The 18,185-nt window shown below is 46.7% G+C and overlaps 1 protein-coding gene across 17 annotated transcripts in view; it reads left to right on the top strand.

The window, feature by feature from the left end:
- The window catches only part of LOC133345513 (LIM domain-binding protein 2-like), a 168,527-nt gene that overhangs the window by 116,471 nt on the left and 33,871 nt on the right, over positions 1–18,185 (top strand). For all 17 annotated transcript variants that reach the window (XM_061556310.1, XM_061556322.1, XM_061556323.1 and 14 more), the window contains 2 exons: positions 8,618–8,740; positions 13,888–13,971. In XM_061556310.1, the coding sequence (XP_061412294.1) occupies positions 8,618–8,740; positions 13,888–13,971 (207 nt within the window). The remainder of the gene's footprint in view (positions 1–8,617; positions 8,741–13,887; positions 13,972–18,185) is intronic.

The raw sequence follows: 18,185 nt of genomic DNA, 5'->3' as shown, positions 1-18,185 counted from the left end.
AGAGAATCAGGGCTTGCAAACCGGCGCTCCGGAATGCGCATCTCACTTGCACATATGCGCTTTCGCTACCAATATTATCCACAATAGACGTTTTTTGTTGGGTTATATCACGTAAATATAAACGTGTCGTTAAACCCGCCGCCACCCCGACACAGCCAGATTAGTAAGGTTTGCCACGTAACCAAAACATGCCCAATTTGGTTACTATTTCTGCACACCGTTGTGGTTGGAGATTAAATCCACAACATTTACAATTCGATTACTGTGACGTTTCACCGGTAATTACAGCAATCGGCCTCATCAGGTGGATAGCCAGAGTTGTCTCGTGCGGACGGGCGCTGCCGTTTAGAGCCGCAGAGATGAGTGCCAGCTGAACGCCCACGAGCCCAACCGGGCTTCACGGCGCAGCGGCACTGCCAATGCAAGCGCTTGTGAGCCGGAGTTTTGAGCATCGTCGCTGTTTTTGTAGAGAGTGGTGAGGCTGTAAGGAGATTACCCTCCTCCACGTCTCGGCGATTCGGTGAATCGTCACGATTTTTGGGCCGCGATTCGATTAGAGAATTGATAATTGTTTGGCCCGCTTTTATGTTAAGTTTCTTTTATTACACTGGTCAACAAAAAAAAAGTTTTTTTTCTGGCCTGGACTTTTGCAGCTGTTTTAGACTGATTTCATGGTGCTGATTCCAAATCTAATCTCAGATTTGCTCTATCACATCTCATTTCTATGCTATCGGCATACCCCATTTTCATAGATTTTACCCGAAATTAACTCTGTCACTTATGATTGCAAGTTGTTGCGAGTCAGTCACTGCTTTAGTGTTAAAATATGGTGCTGTATTTTTAGGATAGTGTGTTTATAATATAATTTTATGTAGATATCCACATTTATTTAATATTTTTCTTCTGCAGTTTTTATTGAAAATGCAATATTTGATATCTCAAAAACCTGATGTGATAGACAATCAGCACCCCAAAATTACCTTAAAACCGTTGGAATACCTTCTGCCAGAAAAAGTGTGACCAGTGTTATCAGTATGGGTTGTAACAGCATTGGTCTGTGAGTTTTAAAAAATGTAACATTTCTCCGTGTCCATGCCCGCCTACGCGTTGGTCGCTTAGTTACTCTGAACAATTAGCGATTCCCTTTGGAGTCACGGCAACACGATGCAGTGAGAGTTCTTGCTGCGGGGCACGGGGTGTACCGTGTGCCCTGCCCCTGAACACGCAAACTTCAAATATACACCAACAGGCGTCAGGGTCGGGGTTGAACCCACGACCTGCTGCGTACCAGGCGAGGGTAACATCTCACCGCCACGCTCGGACTTCTTTGCATACTTTACAGCTTTTTGTTTGAATAATTTTCATATTCGGTGTGCACGTTTCTAGCCCATGTGTAACAGCAGGCTCTATATATACTGATTAAAACATTTCTTCTTTGGGCACATTGGTGCAATTGGAAAATACATCAGAGTATAAACACCTTGGGCATTGTTGAAGGACGAGCAGGATCACAACGATTAAATAAAGCGGCAGGCGAGAGTGGAAGTCGCTTTTGGAAAACTTTGGCTTGATGGTGAAAATAATTTGCAAAAAATTTGCATAAATTGTGAAGGATTGATTCGTGCGCACATGATTTCAGTGTGTGTGTGTGTCGCGAGCAAAATAATCTAATAAAAAAAAATCTAAATCGATGTGCCGTTACATGCCTAGGAACTGGCATACTAACAGATCATCGGTCTACAAGATAAACTGATGATTGATTTGCATATATTCTTTATCTTTTAATTTTAATCAACAGAGCTCTTGTAAGGCATATTTTAATCGTGAATAATTGCTTATCGGTGAGATGCGTGTGGTATCTTATTGTCGGATCATTAATGGACTGGCTAGAGCAGCTTGTTTTTCGTGATAACATTTCATTGTGCACACACAGTATTGTTTAATCTCTGTATCTTATGTTTAAAGCTGATTAAACTGTCAGTTAGGTTTAATTAATTTTAACTAGCGGTAACAAATGATTCGTAATAAGCGTACACAACCGCTGATGTACGTGTTAATGAATTTATACGATGTTATGAAGATAAATTTATGCTTAAGAAATCATTAATTAAAGCATACTTAAACAGATTACACCTGATACATTCTCTAGGAAATAAAGTGCATAATTTCCATTCACAATAAACACACAACCGAATGCTGCGTTAGGTAATGAAACGATGTAACGCTGCTTACCTCCTACCTAAATAATCGCACACCATAATTTATTCACGTCAATGGACCTTGTGCAACATGTACACGCATTGTAATACTCGACACTTGTATTGTACTCAAGGCGAACGACGTTCAACCCCTCCCCCAAACCCTACGATTCGATTATTTTTACTTTTTTTGTACCCGGAGTAATGTCGCGATGCCCTCACGAACTGAGGTCGCGTGCAGGGGCTCGATGGATTGTTCCATCGCAGGATCCGAGGTTCGATCCCAAGGGCTTCTTGTTCCATTGCGGCGAAGGGTAGCGCACACAGTGGCTGCGATGAGCCCATTACGTACGGCAATAATATCGATTCGATGCATGCCTCCACAAGCTTAATCATCGATGTATAATGATGCATAAATTAATCGATTAAATGTTTACTGCACACATCATGTAACATAATTCATTTACAGTCCCTTGTCAATCCACTGCTGGATTAAGGCCTTCCCCATTGCCATAATGCGTAATGGTCAAAGGGTTTTTTTTTTTACTACTTCCTTACGCTGAGCAAGTTGGGGGGGGGGGGGTCAGGGGTGGGAGCGGGGGACAAAGTGGAGGATCGGTTCTGTTTTATCATTTGCCACTGATGTTAGCCGTGGCTGGAAATCGATTAGATACAATATCACTTAAATATAATGCATTTCAGCGGTTATTTTTGAACTGAGAATTACATTTTACGAGCAAGACCCGCTGTAGTAAAAAAAAAAAACCTTCCAGTTACCAAATGGCATCATCATCATCATACAGGGGCCGCCTCTATTGACATTGCAGGTGAGAATGCACAGTTATGTCGCGTGGGCCACAGGCCGAGAACACCAGAGGTCCCCCGTTCCTCCTTAGTGTCTGCGGGCGATGTGGTCCGTCGCGTCGTAACTCCGCGTGCCTGTGGGTGACAGCTGACGGGGGAATGAAGACACCAGTGGCTGAGCTTCATCACATGCCTCATCGGCGCCCTTCAGATGCACATGCATTTAGAATCCAAAGGTGCAAACTCCCTGGCATTGTCTAGTGGTCAGAATTCATCTCCCGAAAGCCTAGTTACATTTCAAGAATTGTACTGGAAATTATGGTTGTTATATTGTCATGATATTTGGAATAAGAAATGTAACATATATTTTAAAATATACGTGATGAAACCGTAGTAGACGCTGGGAAACCCACGAATGTGAAGGAGTAATGCGGTCTGCACAAATGAGGATATACCAACCTAGTTGCTGTACTGCCACCATCATCATTTGATGCCACCTGGTAGCCCAGTGGTGTTTGGGATTTCCACGACGCGGCTTGACCCTCGTGTCTCCCAAGCGCTGAATCACAGGCATGAGCCACCGCAGCTGTTTCTTTAACATGGTGTATCAGCAAATGCGCGATTTTTTTTCTCTCGTGTCTGTTATTACATGAACATTATTCTCTTGACCTGGTTCATCTGTGTGTGTGTATATATTCTGAATACCTGTATATATGCAGTGTGTGTGTGTGTAATGTGTGTACACATGCGCATATCAACTAATATGTCACGGCAGGTAATGTATTGCCTGCTTTGATATACGGAGCAGAAACATGGCCATTGACAAAGAAAATGGAACAATAGCTCAAAAGTGCTCGAAGAAGCATGGAAGAAGATGCATGCTTGGAATTACACTGAGAGACAGAAAAAGGAACACATGAATGAGAGAGCATGCACAAGTTAGATGCATCATAGTGACTGCAGAAAAATGAAGTGGGCTTGAGAACAGGACGAGAAGCGAAGGGATGTGGGGGGACCTGTGTGGCCGAGACTCACGACAGAGTGACAGCCAAGAGGAGGGGAACGTGCTGGAAATAAAAATCCCCCACCGTGGAGATGGAGCGATAAAATCATCTCGTGTGCAGGCGCCATATGGATTGTTACCATTGCAGGACCCGTGAGATGACGATTACTTTTTTGGGTGTCCTTTCAAAACTAAACTTTATTTTACGGGGTAAAAGGCCCACTGAGCGATTGTAGAGCTCATTTTCAGAAGCGACCTGGTCAACAAATGATAGCTCAACGAAGTGGCTTATCACGTGGAAATTTATAGCAGCCAAATACTCTTTAAGCGCATGTTTCTAATTGTGGAGGGAAAAACCGGAGGACCTGAGAAAAATTCACACGACCAAGGAGAGAACGTACAAACTCCAATTGTTTAGGTGTCAGGGTCGGGATCGAACCAACTACCTCCTGCGTACCAGACGAGGTAGTTAACATCTCGCCATCACGGCACCCCTTTGATCCAGCAGTGGATTGATCATGGTCGATGATGATGAATGTGATACGTACACACACACATTGTATGCGGCAGTTTCTAGTCATTTCCCCCGGGGTTGTTTTCCCCAATATGATCCCGGCCAAATTAATCACCTGTTATATAAAAAAAAGTCATTCCCCCCTCCCCCCCCCCCCGAAGCAAACAGGTCCTCTTTAGTGCCGCTTACGCGATGGTGATAGATTTGGCGACATTTCGCCAAAACATAGCAAAATCGCACATCACAAACATGCCAGGCCTGCCCAGGATGAGAGCGCACAGAACCAACACGCCTTGTCACCCGTTATCACTAAACATCACACTGCTTTTTTCTGATATTCATGTCAGGTATATATAGAGAGAGAATGTGTATATGCGTGTAATCTCTACTCTGTGTACATGGTTGCATGCTTATGCATTTGTTCATCTTTTGGTTATCTGCCAGTAAGGGAGTATAACTCGCAACTTTTAACAAATACTGCCAAATGAGTAAAAAAATCATTATAGTAAAATATATAGATGTAGGGTGACATTTTGGGCAATGGCTCTTCTGCATCGCAGATATGAAGGGCTAGTGTTATTGACAAATGTGGTGCTTTTGTTTTTTGTGCTTGTGCAGCACTGCCAACTGCAGAATCGCACTCGGTGTTTTTTTTGTATTCACTACGTTTAGCTTGGTGGTATATTTGCCTCTCTTCGTGTTTTGAGTACATCGTTATATTTGTGCGAGTGGCTGTGTGTTGTGGGAAAGCCGAAGTCCGCTTCATTTCACCTGGGCACAGAGGCAACATTTGTTGTTAGAGCTAGGCAAGGCCTAACCAGCCTTTACTTACCAGTGCCTTCAAAGCAGCATAGAGCAAGCAGCATAGAGCAAGCAAGCTCTGCTCCCGTGCAGTGCAGCTGACAGAACTATGATCCTTATTTAATTAAAACATTGAACAATAACCGAGCATGAGCAGAGACCTGTCAATTGTTAACACTTGTCTGCACAAACAGACTGTTTCTGACAACTAGGTGTTATGCAGGCTTCTTGAAATATAATTCTCCACAAGCTAACATGACGTGCAATAATTTCCCATTAACATAATTGTAGCTGATGAAAAAAAAACCAAAGCTGATCATTTCTCAGAGCGTCGCAAATAACCGTATGCCATTTACTTTTGTGTGCCATCGTCGCTATTATCGTCATCTTCATCCGCATCACGACGACGTGTTAAACAAAAATAAGCAGACTTGGGCGGTAATGTTTGCGTTATTTGCCGACTGTTTATTTGACGGAACAATTGCCTGTGCCCCCCCCCCACTCCGCCCCTTGCAGTCTGGTGAATTGTCATTCAGAATCGCGATACGATTCAAGATATTTGTACTTTTTTTATCATTGCAGTGAATGTAGAATCTGTTGTGGTCTGCACGGTCTATGGAAACCAATTGCGTACAGCTTTTTGCGGTGCAACAATTCAATGCGGGTTTAGCGAGCGTAAAATATTTTAATCGATGCATCTTTACACGCCTGCTGCTTCCACCGCGTGCGGTAATTGGTGACCATAGTTAGTTTATTGCCGGTAAGGTTAGGCACGCTAGCCAACCGATGCGACCTTTTCGGCAGGCGTAACCACCACTTCCGGTAGATCAACAAAGAACCGCAATTTTTTGGTCTGCGTTCCTGGCACGTCGAGTCGACTTTGAGCCACGGCACCGGTGGCATCGTGAGAGCCGAGTTTGCCAACCCTCGGTGATACGAGGGGCAGGGAGGTCACCGCGGATTGGGGGGGGGGTGCTGGCAAGCGCACCTGGACTGGGTGACTGGTCACAACCAAACATTGGCAGGGTCACGCACCGCCGAGGTGTCACAGGCCGCCCTTGGCAGATGCGTCAAGGCGATGCCCGGAAAAGCCTGGCCACGTCCTCATGCTTCATCTATGCCCCCCGTACTCTGCGGGGATGTCGAGTGCCTTAGGCCGTGCAGCAGTGCCCATGTCGCGGTTTGCTGAGAAGCCCCCACCCGGAACTCTGGCAAGCCCCGAGTATTATCCAACACCGGCGCTTGTAAGCGCTCGGGTTTTTGATAACAGTGCTGCGTCTCACCCGAGAATTGACTTAATGCGACGCTGGGGCAATGTATCTGCTCTCTGTCAGATCTTCAAGATGTTCACTAGATCAGCGCCTTCTGAAGGCGGTGATTTCTTTTTGCACCGTTGGCCTCCTCGTGCCATGCGCTCCTCGCTCCGGGTTGGAGGTGTGTGGGGGGGGGCGCGAGCGAAGCGGCGGCCTGCAGACTTCCCGTCGTCTTCCCGGCACGTGGGGGGCGATCGCCGTCGGCGAGGCTAATGAAAATCTCTCGAGGATGGAACTGCCTTCCCCTTGCCGGGAGCCGCACGGTCACGACACCACGGCCGGCCGTCGTGGCCTCTGCGGCAGGCGGCGGCGACGCGAATGAGCGAGCCGACGACGTTTTCGTGGAGCCGGGGGGGGGGCTGGACGGCAACAATAACTAATGTTAAACATACAGGCCGTGTTGTGGCACAACGGGGGGGGGGGGGCAGCGGAATAGAAATGAGACCCCAGGCTTCTGAACAAATATCGGCAAATCGCACACAGCGCGCAGGTGGAGACACTGGTGTCTTCTAATGTACCGGTACGGTATGGGGGGGGGGGGGGGTTGGGGGGCCAGGCCACCGTTTTACCGGCGTGCAAATACAGTCAAAATGAAATGCGAGAGCCTGTATTATAAATAGGAGCGTTCGGGACAGGCGTCGTGTGCCGTCACACACACACACGTGTGTGTGTGTGTGTGCACCTATGTGGACGTGGAAATGTGTACCGTAAAATCGGTACCATCTTGTTCACAGATACGTGTGCAGCGAGGTTGATAATTATAATTAAATTGGAAATAAATAAAAATGCGCGCGCGTCAATTGGCTACGCGGCTCGCGTCTCGCGTTCATTTTTAAACGATGACACGAAAAGAGGTGGAAGAACGCCACGTTCATCGAAAAGGAAGAAATGCGGTGCACGGCACGAGTCGAGCGCAGCGCAGCGCACGAACAACGCACGGACCGTGAGCGCCCAGGCGCCACCACAATCGAGCACAAACCCCACGTGCTCAAAGCTCAGCAGACCGTGACAGACCCCCCCCTTACCCCCACCGGCTCCCCAGCCCCCCCCCCCTGCCTGCCTCCCCATCCACCCACCACCACCACCTCCCCCCCCCCCCTACCGAGAAAGAGGCTTTGCACGCTCACTGGACCGTGGCCAAGAACGGTTGCCCAGGCAACTAATCAGTGATTCCGGTTGTCATGGCGACGGGGAGGAGGTGGGTGCTCGGAGAGGATGGGGAAGGGGTCGCGAGGGGGAGTGGGGGAACGGGGAAGGTGGGACGATGGGGGGGGGGGGCTGTGTGGGGGGAGGGGTGAAGAAAGGGGGGGGGGGTCTTGAGCAGTGGGGGATGGGAATTAGACAATCAGAACCACTTTTTTTTGGTTGCACGTGTTCTCACGGACCTCGCCTGCTGGGCTGAGTGAGATAAAGCTGCTGTGAAGATTCTCATGGCTCGTTCGTGGTGGGCGGAACGGCACCCGGTGCTGGGGTAATGGGGAGCGCAAAGAGTTGTGGGTGTTATGCGGGAAAGAGGAAACAATTCTAAACTTATATATTTTTTGTCATTATCTAAAAAGCACCTGTTGGGTTGAAATGTATAAACATTTCATTTAAACCAAGTCGGTTTTATTTATTTGTTTATTTCCCCTTAGCGGGTGATTACTCGCTAAGAAAATTATGTCCTTATAGTGGCAACATGCACCTACGGCAAATATGAATTTGACAAAACGTTCCTCTCCTTGCTATTATTAGATCGTTAAATGGCTTAACAATGCGGATATTGGACATTTGCTAGTGGAACTCAATGTATAACAAACGCTCTCTTTGACACACACACAGATAAATTATGCAAGTTTCATCATTTTCCCTTCATCAGCCGTGTCGCCATCGCAAAGCTGCTGCTGCCGCCACGTTGTGGCACGCTTAAATTTGTCCCACCCTGACTCACGCTGCCCCCCTGGGTTCCTCTTCTCTCCTCCCTCCCTGCCCGCGGTTCTCCCAGGTGTGCACGGAGGGGCGTCTCATCCTGGAGTTCGCGTTCGACGACATGATGAGGATCCGATCATGGCACTTCACCATACGCCAGCACCGGGAGCTCATCCCGCGCAGCCTCCTTGCCGTGCACGTGAGTGTGGCGCCGCGTCCTTCCCCCGACTGACTCCCCTCGCGTCGCCCGAGCGGCACTGGGCAACCACGTGCTGCCCTGTAAAATAGTGTGAACTCGTGAGATGTGAACTACCTCGCTTGGTACACAGGAGGTTGTGGGTTCGATCCTGGCTGAAGCCTTCTGTATATTTGGAGCTTGTGTGTATCTCTCCCCGTGGTCAGTTGGATTTCTCTTCAGGTCCTCCGGTGTTTCCCTCCACATTTAGAATCAACATCACTTGTTTAGAGTATTCGGCTGTTATAAATTGCCATGTGATAAGCCACTTCGTTGGGCTCTCATTTGTGGCCAGATCACTTCTGAAAAAAGAGCTATATAGCTCAGTGGACCTTACGTGGTGAAACAAAAATAGTTTATAAGTTTAGTTTTTTAAAATAGGCTTTGCCGATTTCGCTTGTCGGCCACCGTGCGCAAGGGCCCTTGCTAGCGCTGCGCCCCCCGCGGGCACGCTGCAGCCAAGCCCGCTTGCGCGTGCCGTGCCACCGCTCGTTGTGCCCGAGTGCGGCACGGACAAGCCCCCTCCATGTTGTTGCACGCACGCGTAGCAACACACCGCGGCTGACCACTCTGCTTTCTGCGGCCGTTTCCGCCTTCCAAGTGGAGGAGAGCTCCGGGGCAGGTTTGTTTTTTTCTTTTGGGTGTAAATACGCCCCACGTCAAATTGTTCCAAACAAATCCTCTTTGTGAGCACCGGCCGCATTTCTCTCGCCTGCATCTGTGTAACGCCGGTCTTAAAAAGACCAGTCCGGGGCATCGGTGGAGGTCAATTGCATCCAAGAGCAGGCCGATTTATCTTTCACACACATTTAAGCCGATCGTGTCCCGCCTAAACCGAGCCTCGTGAATAGGAGCGGGTTTTTTTTGTCTCCCGTGGAGAGGGGCACAGCAGAGGGACTCCTTTTCTCTTTATATCCCTTCTCCAAACGGAGAGGGGACGACGGGGCTGCCCCGGAAACGTGCCTGCTTATTTTGTGGAGGGCGCACTCCATCGAAGCCCCATCAACGTCGAGACGCATTGATCAGATCCGCCGCTGCCACCCGGTCCATGTTGACAACAGCACCCTGCCGAGTAATTCGGACATGACAGAGACACTGAACGCGCGCGGCCAGTTCCGGGCTCCGTGAGGTATTAACTCGACTCGCCTGCAACTTGCACCAGCAGCTGCCCACTTAGGTTAAGCGACTATACGTACATTTATATATATAAAAAATGTAAATGGCGTTAAAAAAATTCCCAAGTTCTGCCAATGTTCATTTTATGACGTAAATATTGCAAAGGTATCAATTTAACATGGTGCAGATTTGGAGTGAAAAGTAACTTGGTTTAACAAAAAGCGTACACGCTTAATTTTTTTTTACGAAAACTAACCCTATCTCGTGCCTTCTTTTGCAAATTAAAGAAATTAAATCCACTTTCGGAAAATTAAATCAAGCAACCAATAAAATGCGGCGGGCAAAACGCTGGCTTGTGTAATAAAATGGGAGGAGGAATGTTTAGATGCTTTATGTGCAAAAATGTTCCAGACACGCCGTCTATTTTTAGCGGTGAGAGGGGCTGGCCTGCGGTGCAGAGTGTGGCTCTACTTTCTTGCGGTGGGATGGTAATTATTTTTCCCCACGATGATGCCAGCCACACGGTCCTGGAGAGGATGGAGGATCTGAGAGAGGCCAGCCGTGGAGGGAATATAAAATCCGGGCCTGTGTAAGCACAGTTAGCTACGCCTGGCCGCCTTTCATACCCACGGACAGCCATAAAAGCAGCTGAGATGTAAAATTATCACCCGTACGTCTGATTATATCGTGTGCCAAAGGTGCGTAACGATGTACACCACTCGGCTAAGGAAGACTCGGGTTAATATCAGGCTTTTTGTGTGATCCGACACTGACGCCTCCATCAAACGAATTTTTTTATTTTATATAGGAATACATTATTTCTATATTTGTTGGGGTCCCCTCTCCACCAATCCTGGTTTTAATATTTAACTGTAAATACCAGCAAGGCAGCCCGTGTGGTGGTTTGGAATTTATCAGAATAAAAAAAAAATTGTTAGCTGTTGGTGAAAAATAACATTCATTTTATAGCCCTTTGTCAGTCTTGGTTGTTGTTTCACTATTCTTTACCATGCTGTTTACTATGGGTTGGTGAAAAGTAGTACGGGTTGGGATGACCAGGACTGGCTCGGCTGTAACTGATGTTCGCTTTGGCCGGGAATTGAACTCAGGCAGGGCGCGGTGCAGTAACCACTGCCCCAATGCTCTTCTGGTGTTTTGTATTAATGATACTGATAGCACTGACTGTAACACAATCAGAACATAATTTGGCGTACTATTTTAATTTAAAAAAATAGCACTTTGATTATTTTTACTGTATTATGAATGTAATTTTAATTGTTAAATGAGCACAACACGTTTTAAACCAATTTTTCTTAACTTGTATAACCAATTGTTCTTAATTTGTATAATTTGTTACTTGATGGTAATACCAGATTTGCTATGATTAGTAATATGGTTGCTTTGAAGCACAATAATAATAATTAAAATAATATGTGATCGTGTTGTAATTAGTATATTCTTGTTATCAGTGCTAACAAGCAATACTATTTCTTTATATATTAAATTTCATGTGATTGAATTGTATACCTTATTATAATTTTTCACTGCACTGCTGGATAAAGGCTTCCCAATGCCATATTGGTCATGATGGTTGTTTAACCATACTTCACCACGCTGGTCGGTACAAATTGGGAAAGGGGGGGGCGGGGGTTTCGATTTCACTCGCCACTGATTAAAAAAAGCCATGGCCAGGAATCGAACCCGGCCCTGGGTTCATATTTCTGTACGCGGCAAACGACCGCGGCAGCGTTCCAACACTGGCTCCTGTTATGATAAAGAGCAATACGCTCTGCTGTTGAACCAGTGTCACCTATTGCATCCTAATGAACAAAGCCAGTTTTAGAATGTTATTTGAAGGTGATGCCTACTGCTCATGCGTTATTTAATTATACAAATGCAACTGAGATCTTTTTTAAAATATGCATTTTAAGAAAATTCCCACGTTTAGAAAATTCATGCAATTTATTTCCAAGAACTATTTATTTTTACTTGCCCCTCTTGGTGTAGTTGTTGAAGATGTTGCCCGATTCGTTTTAACTTTTGATTTCTGTCACAAAACCCAGCCACCCGGTTAGGTTGGCCCACGTTGAGCGACCGATGCTGGCGTGTGCCTCGGCCTACACGACATCGCGAGTGCCATCGCCGCGATGGAGCACAGAGATTTCTTTTTTTTAAGTCACGGTTGCTGAGCAAAGGCCCAAACGAATTCCAGAGAAGTGTTGTGACTTGCAGTGTTGTGCTTGCACACATCATGGTTGAGACGAAACAGTCAGTTTGGTAGACCCGAGTGGTCAACATGGGTGGAGGATTTTTCCCCTTTTTTTCTGGCAACAAAACTGAAACCTTTTTACGAGGATTCAGATCTGCATTAACCACAATACTTGCAGTCAAAATGCATCCTCTGGTCGAGCACCAATTGGGTCGAGGCTCAAAAGAAAGCCGTCCCTTGGTGTGGACCAATCAGTTTCAAGGACAATGCATATATTATCATAGTGTGTTTTTGTTTGCATTTTGACTGCAAGTATTGTGGTTAATGCAGACATGAATCCTTGTAAAAAGGTTTCAGTTTTGTTGCCAGAAAAAAAGGGGAAAGCCCCTATTATTATATTTTGGTACTGGCAAAGGAGGTCTAATGATGGGTGGAGGAATCGAGGAGGGATGTTCGTTGGAGCGGTGGCCATGGCAGTAGTGGTAGTAGAGTGATGGGAAGGCGACTGACCGCCGGTGAGAGTACGACTTGATGGAGATGTGAAGTGAGCTATAACATTAGCTGGCCGCAGTGTGAACTCTCGCCGATTTGCTGCGGATGGGTAGCAGATTCGTCCCAAATAGTTGCAGAACCGGCACTGAGAGGCAAGCATGTTCGTTCGGCGCGTTCGCCTGGGGACGCAACTCGGTAAAAAAGTTTTCCACGAGCCTGCCCCTCCGTTGCGAACTCTCCACCGCTGCGACAGTTTTTAAATTTTCATAAATCGAGCCGCTCGCTTTTGCCGTTGGGCGTTCATGCCGGCCCAGCAGATATGGTCCTTTGTCCATTGCCACGTGCATTCCTGATCACTGAGCCGAACTGGAATCTGCCTGCGGCTGCATCTTTGTTTTGCCTCCACAGGGAAAGAATTTGAGGATGTGGTGTAGTATTTCAGCAATCATCCCCTCCTTTACTGCCCCTTGCAGGCCCACCTTCCTGTTCCCAGTTAGGCTGAGCTTACTTGACAAAAAAAAATACCAGGAACATTAAGTCTGGCCTGCACCAAAGTCACTTCATTTGGTTTAATCTTTGAGAAAAGTGGATTCTGAATAAAATAAAGCTAAATTTAAAATTTGAGATTTTGGGTGGCGTGGCAACGTTAATTTACCGCCCCAAAATGCACCGGGAACAAAATTGGCCTTTATCGGTAAATCAAAAAAATTGTCACTGAACAATGGACTCTCTTTGCAAGCCTTCGTTAATAAGGGGTACATTGCAATTTTTTTAGGACAACAAGCCCTTTGAGTGGCACGATCCACACTCGATCCCGAACACTCTTAATTTGGCCGTAGCAGTGTTCGGACAAAGGTGGAGCGCACTTTGCGAAGGCAGAGCTGCAAATTTTGCGACATTCGCTAGATGATGGGACATGTGGGTTTAAAGGTTTTTTTTGTTTGAAGGGCGCCGTGGGAGAGGCAAAGCCAGTTTTTAAACGGGCGCAACATGGATCAAAGGTGAGCGCATCACATCCTGAGCCTTGCTAGACACCTCTCAGTCCCTTGTAAGGACACTTTACCAAAGACGTTAGCGTGGCACAGACGTTAGCGTGAGATTGGGGATTAACTCACTAAAAAGTAGGTAAAAATTTGAGTCGGGAGTATTTTTTTTCCGACGGGGTTGGATTGGGTGTAATTCTGCAAAGCCGTGGGATTAATTTGGATTAGCACTGACATACATTTCTGCTTTCTTTTTTTCTGTTTTTTCTCTCTCTCTCTCTCGCTCGCTTCTCTGTCTTACATCAATGAAGGCGCAAGACCCGAGCATGCTGGAGCAGCTGTCTAAGAACATCACTCGCAACGGCTTGACCAACATCACCCTCAACTACCTCAGAGTGAGTAGCAAGCCACTCGGCACAACGTTTGTAATCTTCGCCTGTAATCTTTCGCTGATGCGGCTCCTCGGCCCCCCCACACGCGCTTGGGGTGTCCGTACTCTGAGATGCAACGTTAAAACAACATAAAAAAAAACGGCCAAGTGGTTTCCTGCTCAAACGAGCGTGGGGCTCCCGCGTGTATCTCGTTACGGGGCTGAGAGCCGGCGGAGGACACGTTTGTGTTTCTGTGGTGCTGGTGGTCGTGGCGGCGGTGCTGCTCGTAGGACGAAACCGCTACGCGATGTGTACACGCGCACAAACGTCGCGTCCCCCCAAAATACCGGGCTAATTCGGTGGCGGGGATTGCTCTCGATCTGCAGTAACGAAACCGCGTTATTTGCATGGCGAACAAACCTAGCCCGTTTGCAGCTTGCGTTGTTGAGTTGTGTTGCAACTCATGTAAACGTTTTGTTGTAAAAGAGTGGTGGAAAAACAGACATCGCTGAGACCACCGAAAATCACAAACCAATTCTGGAACGCAAACCAGTGCCCTGGTAGTTACTGTCCAGCACTGTACTAACACTGGCACGTGATGTTTCTGCGCCGCATGGAGACGCAGCTCACGACGAGTTGTGTTGCTTTGCAAGTTCTTTGCTTGTTCCGCTTCGGGAGTGTGATTTTCGGTAGTTTTCCCAACGTCTTTTAAAATTGTACAAGCCCCACTAAAAACCCCATTACATACACGGCACGGTATACAGACCCACAGGGCATGGTATATCCACCCACTATATTTTGAGGACACATTGTAGGTTAATTCGTGTATTGCAAGCTGATCTTGTTAAGTTCCGAGTTGTGTGTATTTTTTTGAAGCAACACATGCAACAGGTTGACTAAATAGCTTTTCGAATGGATCAGTTATGCTCTATGTAAATGAGTTGTCGTGCGGGTCGTGTGTGTATGTGTGAACTTTTTTTGCACCACACGTAACTAACCATGCAAATCGTTTATGAATATTCTTCGGTGAAAATGTTTGAGTTAAGGATGAAACAATTTTCCCTTATCCCGGCACCCCCATCCCCCTGGAAGTTCAATTAATTTTATTTATTCGAAGTATAATTCCATTCACGATTAAATTATCATGTTTACTCATTAAAGTGAACGGTAGTGGCTGCAGGGGTTACGTGAACCGATTACATACAACACACATGAATTGAATAACTTTATTTGAACACAAGTAATTCCAGGCGCATATCATGAGCCAAAAGCTGACATTAATTGAGTAATACATGCATCTTTACATTTATATTGATTCGGTTTTGCTCCATTGCATATAGTCCTTTGGTTCATAAAAAGGATATCCTGGATCATGAAAAAACAAGAATATTGGATATTGCGAATGCCCCTGAACTGCACAATGCTCATCTCAACGGGCCCATTGCCTCGTTAACCGTAGAGCCTTTTAATTCATTTGTTCATTGGGCGCATGTGCCGAGTAATTGTCAGGCTTGGACCGCTTGGACCGAGGGTGGCCTGAGAGACACACAGCCCCGTAGCGTCACGCTCGCCGTTTTTGACGGTGAAAAATGCAACCTTATAGTTAGAAAAAATACGTTTAAAAAAACCCCCCACCAACTATAAAGGCTTCAAACGAAAACCACCTGCATGTAGCTTCGTTCACGGTGAAGTATTTCCAACAAAAAAAAGAATGGCCCTTTTAAAATGTTTTTAGCCGGCAAACATTTGGAAATGCCCTACATCGATTTTAAAAGCAGCCACGCAGAAGAGGAATTTATTATGCGGTCGAGAGTCCGAGTGAATTACAATACAGGGGTTGGAATTTAGAGGTTAACAAAACCAAAAAAAATCTGCATGGGGAAAAAAAGGATTCTTGACCGTGGCTGTCCATTTTTTTTGGCATCTATATTCCCTTGTACGGCACAAACGCACGAAGAAATCCCGTGTTTTTGGGAACTTTGCTCTTTTATTATGTATGTATTGATTTGAAGCTTTCGTGACTGCAGGAATCCATACTCTTTGTTCTTTCGGTAAAGTCAAGTAGGTATAAAATAAAATGAACCACGACGTTTCGGGTGCAACACAAGCGTCCGTCATCAGGTGGGAAGCAGTCTGCCTCAGCAGTAGACCATGCAGGCCATGCTTATTTTATTTTATACCTACGTGACTTTACCAAAAGAACCAAACTGTATGTATGTTGATCTTCTTTCGCACCGTACGTATCCAACCCTGATAATTCCAGGTGTGGGCGAAGGACAGCAAACGAAATGCAAAAAAGCAGTAATAAATGAAGTAGTTTCCAATCTAGATTTAAAAGTGCATAGCAGCAGTGACTTCGTTAATAAATATTACTTCCTGGCGTCGGGCACGCGTTGGCGCTGCAGCCTCCTTCGCTTGTCGTGCTCACCCCGAGACTGCTGCCCATGTCATCACCCCTTTCGGTGCCAGCTACAGTGGCCGGGGGCTAATCAAAGGCGAGGGGGGGGGGGGGTTGAAACAGCACCGGCCACGAGCCTGCTTGCGCACGTGTGCTCATGTCGCTCGACCGAATCGGTCGTGACGGCAAAAAGGGCGTCGCGGTGGTGCCGCTTGGCCCCCCCCTCCCCCCCCGATGTCACATGATTGCGCCGTTGTCCATCGTCAAGGCCCGAGTGAAGGTTGGAGACGCGAATATTAATTACGCGATTGAAATTGTTCGCGTGCGGGCGATGTGTGTGTGTGTGTGCGGCGCGTTCGGTGTCGCGCATTGAACGGGCGGATCCGATTTCAAATTGTTGTCGTGGCCTTGCGTCTCCCGCTTCCCGGCGAGCCTACTGAATGAGTGGAATCAAATGTGCGCCCACATGCATGCGCCCGCTTCTGCATATATGTGGGTATATATGCTGGAGACACGTACAAGCTCTGTACGAATATATTTAATCAATTTCTGCAGAGCGACAATAATACGCGTATTATTTTTCCTAGTAATTTAGAGACGAGTGTGCACGCTCTCTGGGTTTTTTCAGCATATGTCAAGATAAAAAGCTGCTTAACGCTAAAGCCGCATCTTGAGTGATCTGCAAGCGCATAAAAAAATATATTTGGTCTTACTTTATGCATGTGGTACCAATAATTCATTTAACTATTTGCTGTGATGTATTAGTTTTGTCATGCTTAGCATTGTGCCTGTAGTTTTCTTTTTCCTTGCCACATGCCAGCCTAAAAAAAAATATAGCCCTCTTCCTCCTTTGAGCACGCCAGCCCTGTCATCATAAATATTTTGTAAAATTTACCAACTTTTGTCTTTAGAAACCTTTTCTCAAATTCCAACTGTCAATATCAATCTTTCCTTGACGGCTGACGGCACGGCGAGGACGACTGTTTCTGGTTTAGCCGTGTCACCGGCCAAATTTGGCAGTCGGCGACAACTGCCGGGAGAAAGTGAGGGAGGCAGAGACAGAGAAGAAAAAAAAACCCTCAACTCGGCCTGCATACCATTTACAATTTATGAATATAAACAGGGGGGCCAAGGCTGTTATATTAGATCCGTATGCGAAGGAGGTAGACAGATAATAAAACGACCCCCTTTTGCCCTTTCACCTTCGGCCCGAATTAAGCTTCCTGGGGAGAATAAATTGTGCTCATCTGCCATTGCCTCTCAGCTGCGTTGGGCTGTGTGCTAATTAAACCTCTGACATGGGATCAGAGTGATGGGGTCCCACTCGCTCCACCGATTGGACCCCAGCCCCGTTTGTGCTCCTCGCTCGTTCGCCCCCGCTCGCTTTGCCCACTCGGCGGAGGAGAAAGAGGGCGGCCGCGATGGGTGTCGTCTCCCTCCCTTCCTCCCCGAGCGCCCGCATGTCTGCCACTCAAAAAATCACACGGGACGGATGCCACCCACCCATCCGTCGCTCGTGCCCGTGGCAGTGCCGCCGCCTGTCCGCGCGCGACACGCGTATTTTGTAAGTTACATTTTTTGAGCTCCCGCGCTAAGGGTTTTTTGAAAGGTCAGAATGGTCTGAATTTTCGATGCGACGCGCGACCCATTTAGTTTCCAAGTTGGGGACAGTTTTCGTTGAATGTTAAATATGGCAGTTTAATGAGGGAGCACTTTACGTAAATTATAAGTCGTCATTTTATACAAATTTTGCAATAAAAAAGAGATACGTAAACACAAATATTGTCAATTTCACACTGGCAGTGCTGCAGAGGTCCCTTAAGCCCATATCAGTGCCTCT

Source organism: Lethenteron reissneri, chromosome 22 (genome assembly GCF_015708825.2).
Source record: "Lethenteron reissneri isolate LAM-NWPU_2019-01 chromosome 22, ASM1570882v1, whole genome shotgun sequence".
NCBI lineage: Eukaryota > Metazoa > Chordata > Hyperoartia > Petromyzontiformes > Petromyzontidae > Lethenteron > Lethenteron reissneri.
This window is presented reverse-complemented; position numbering and strand designations above follow the sequence as displayed.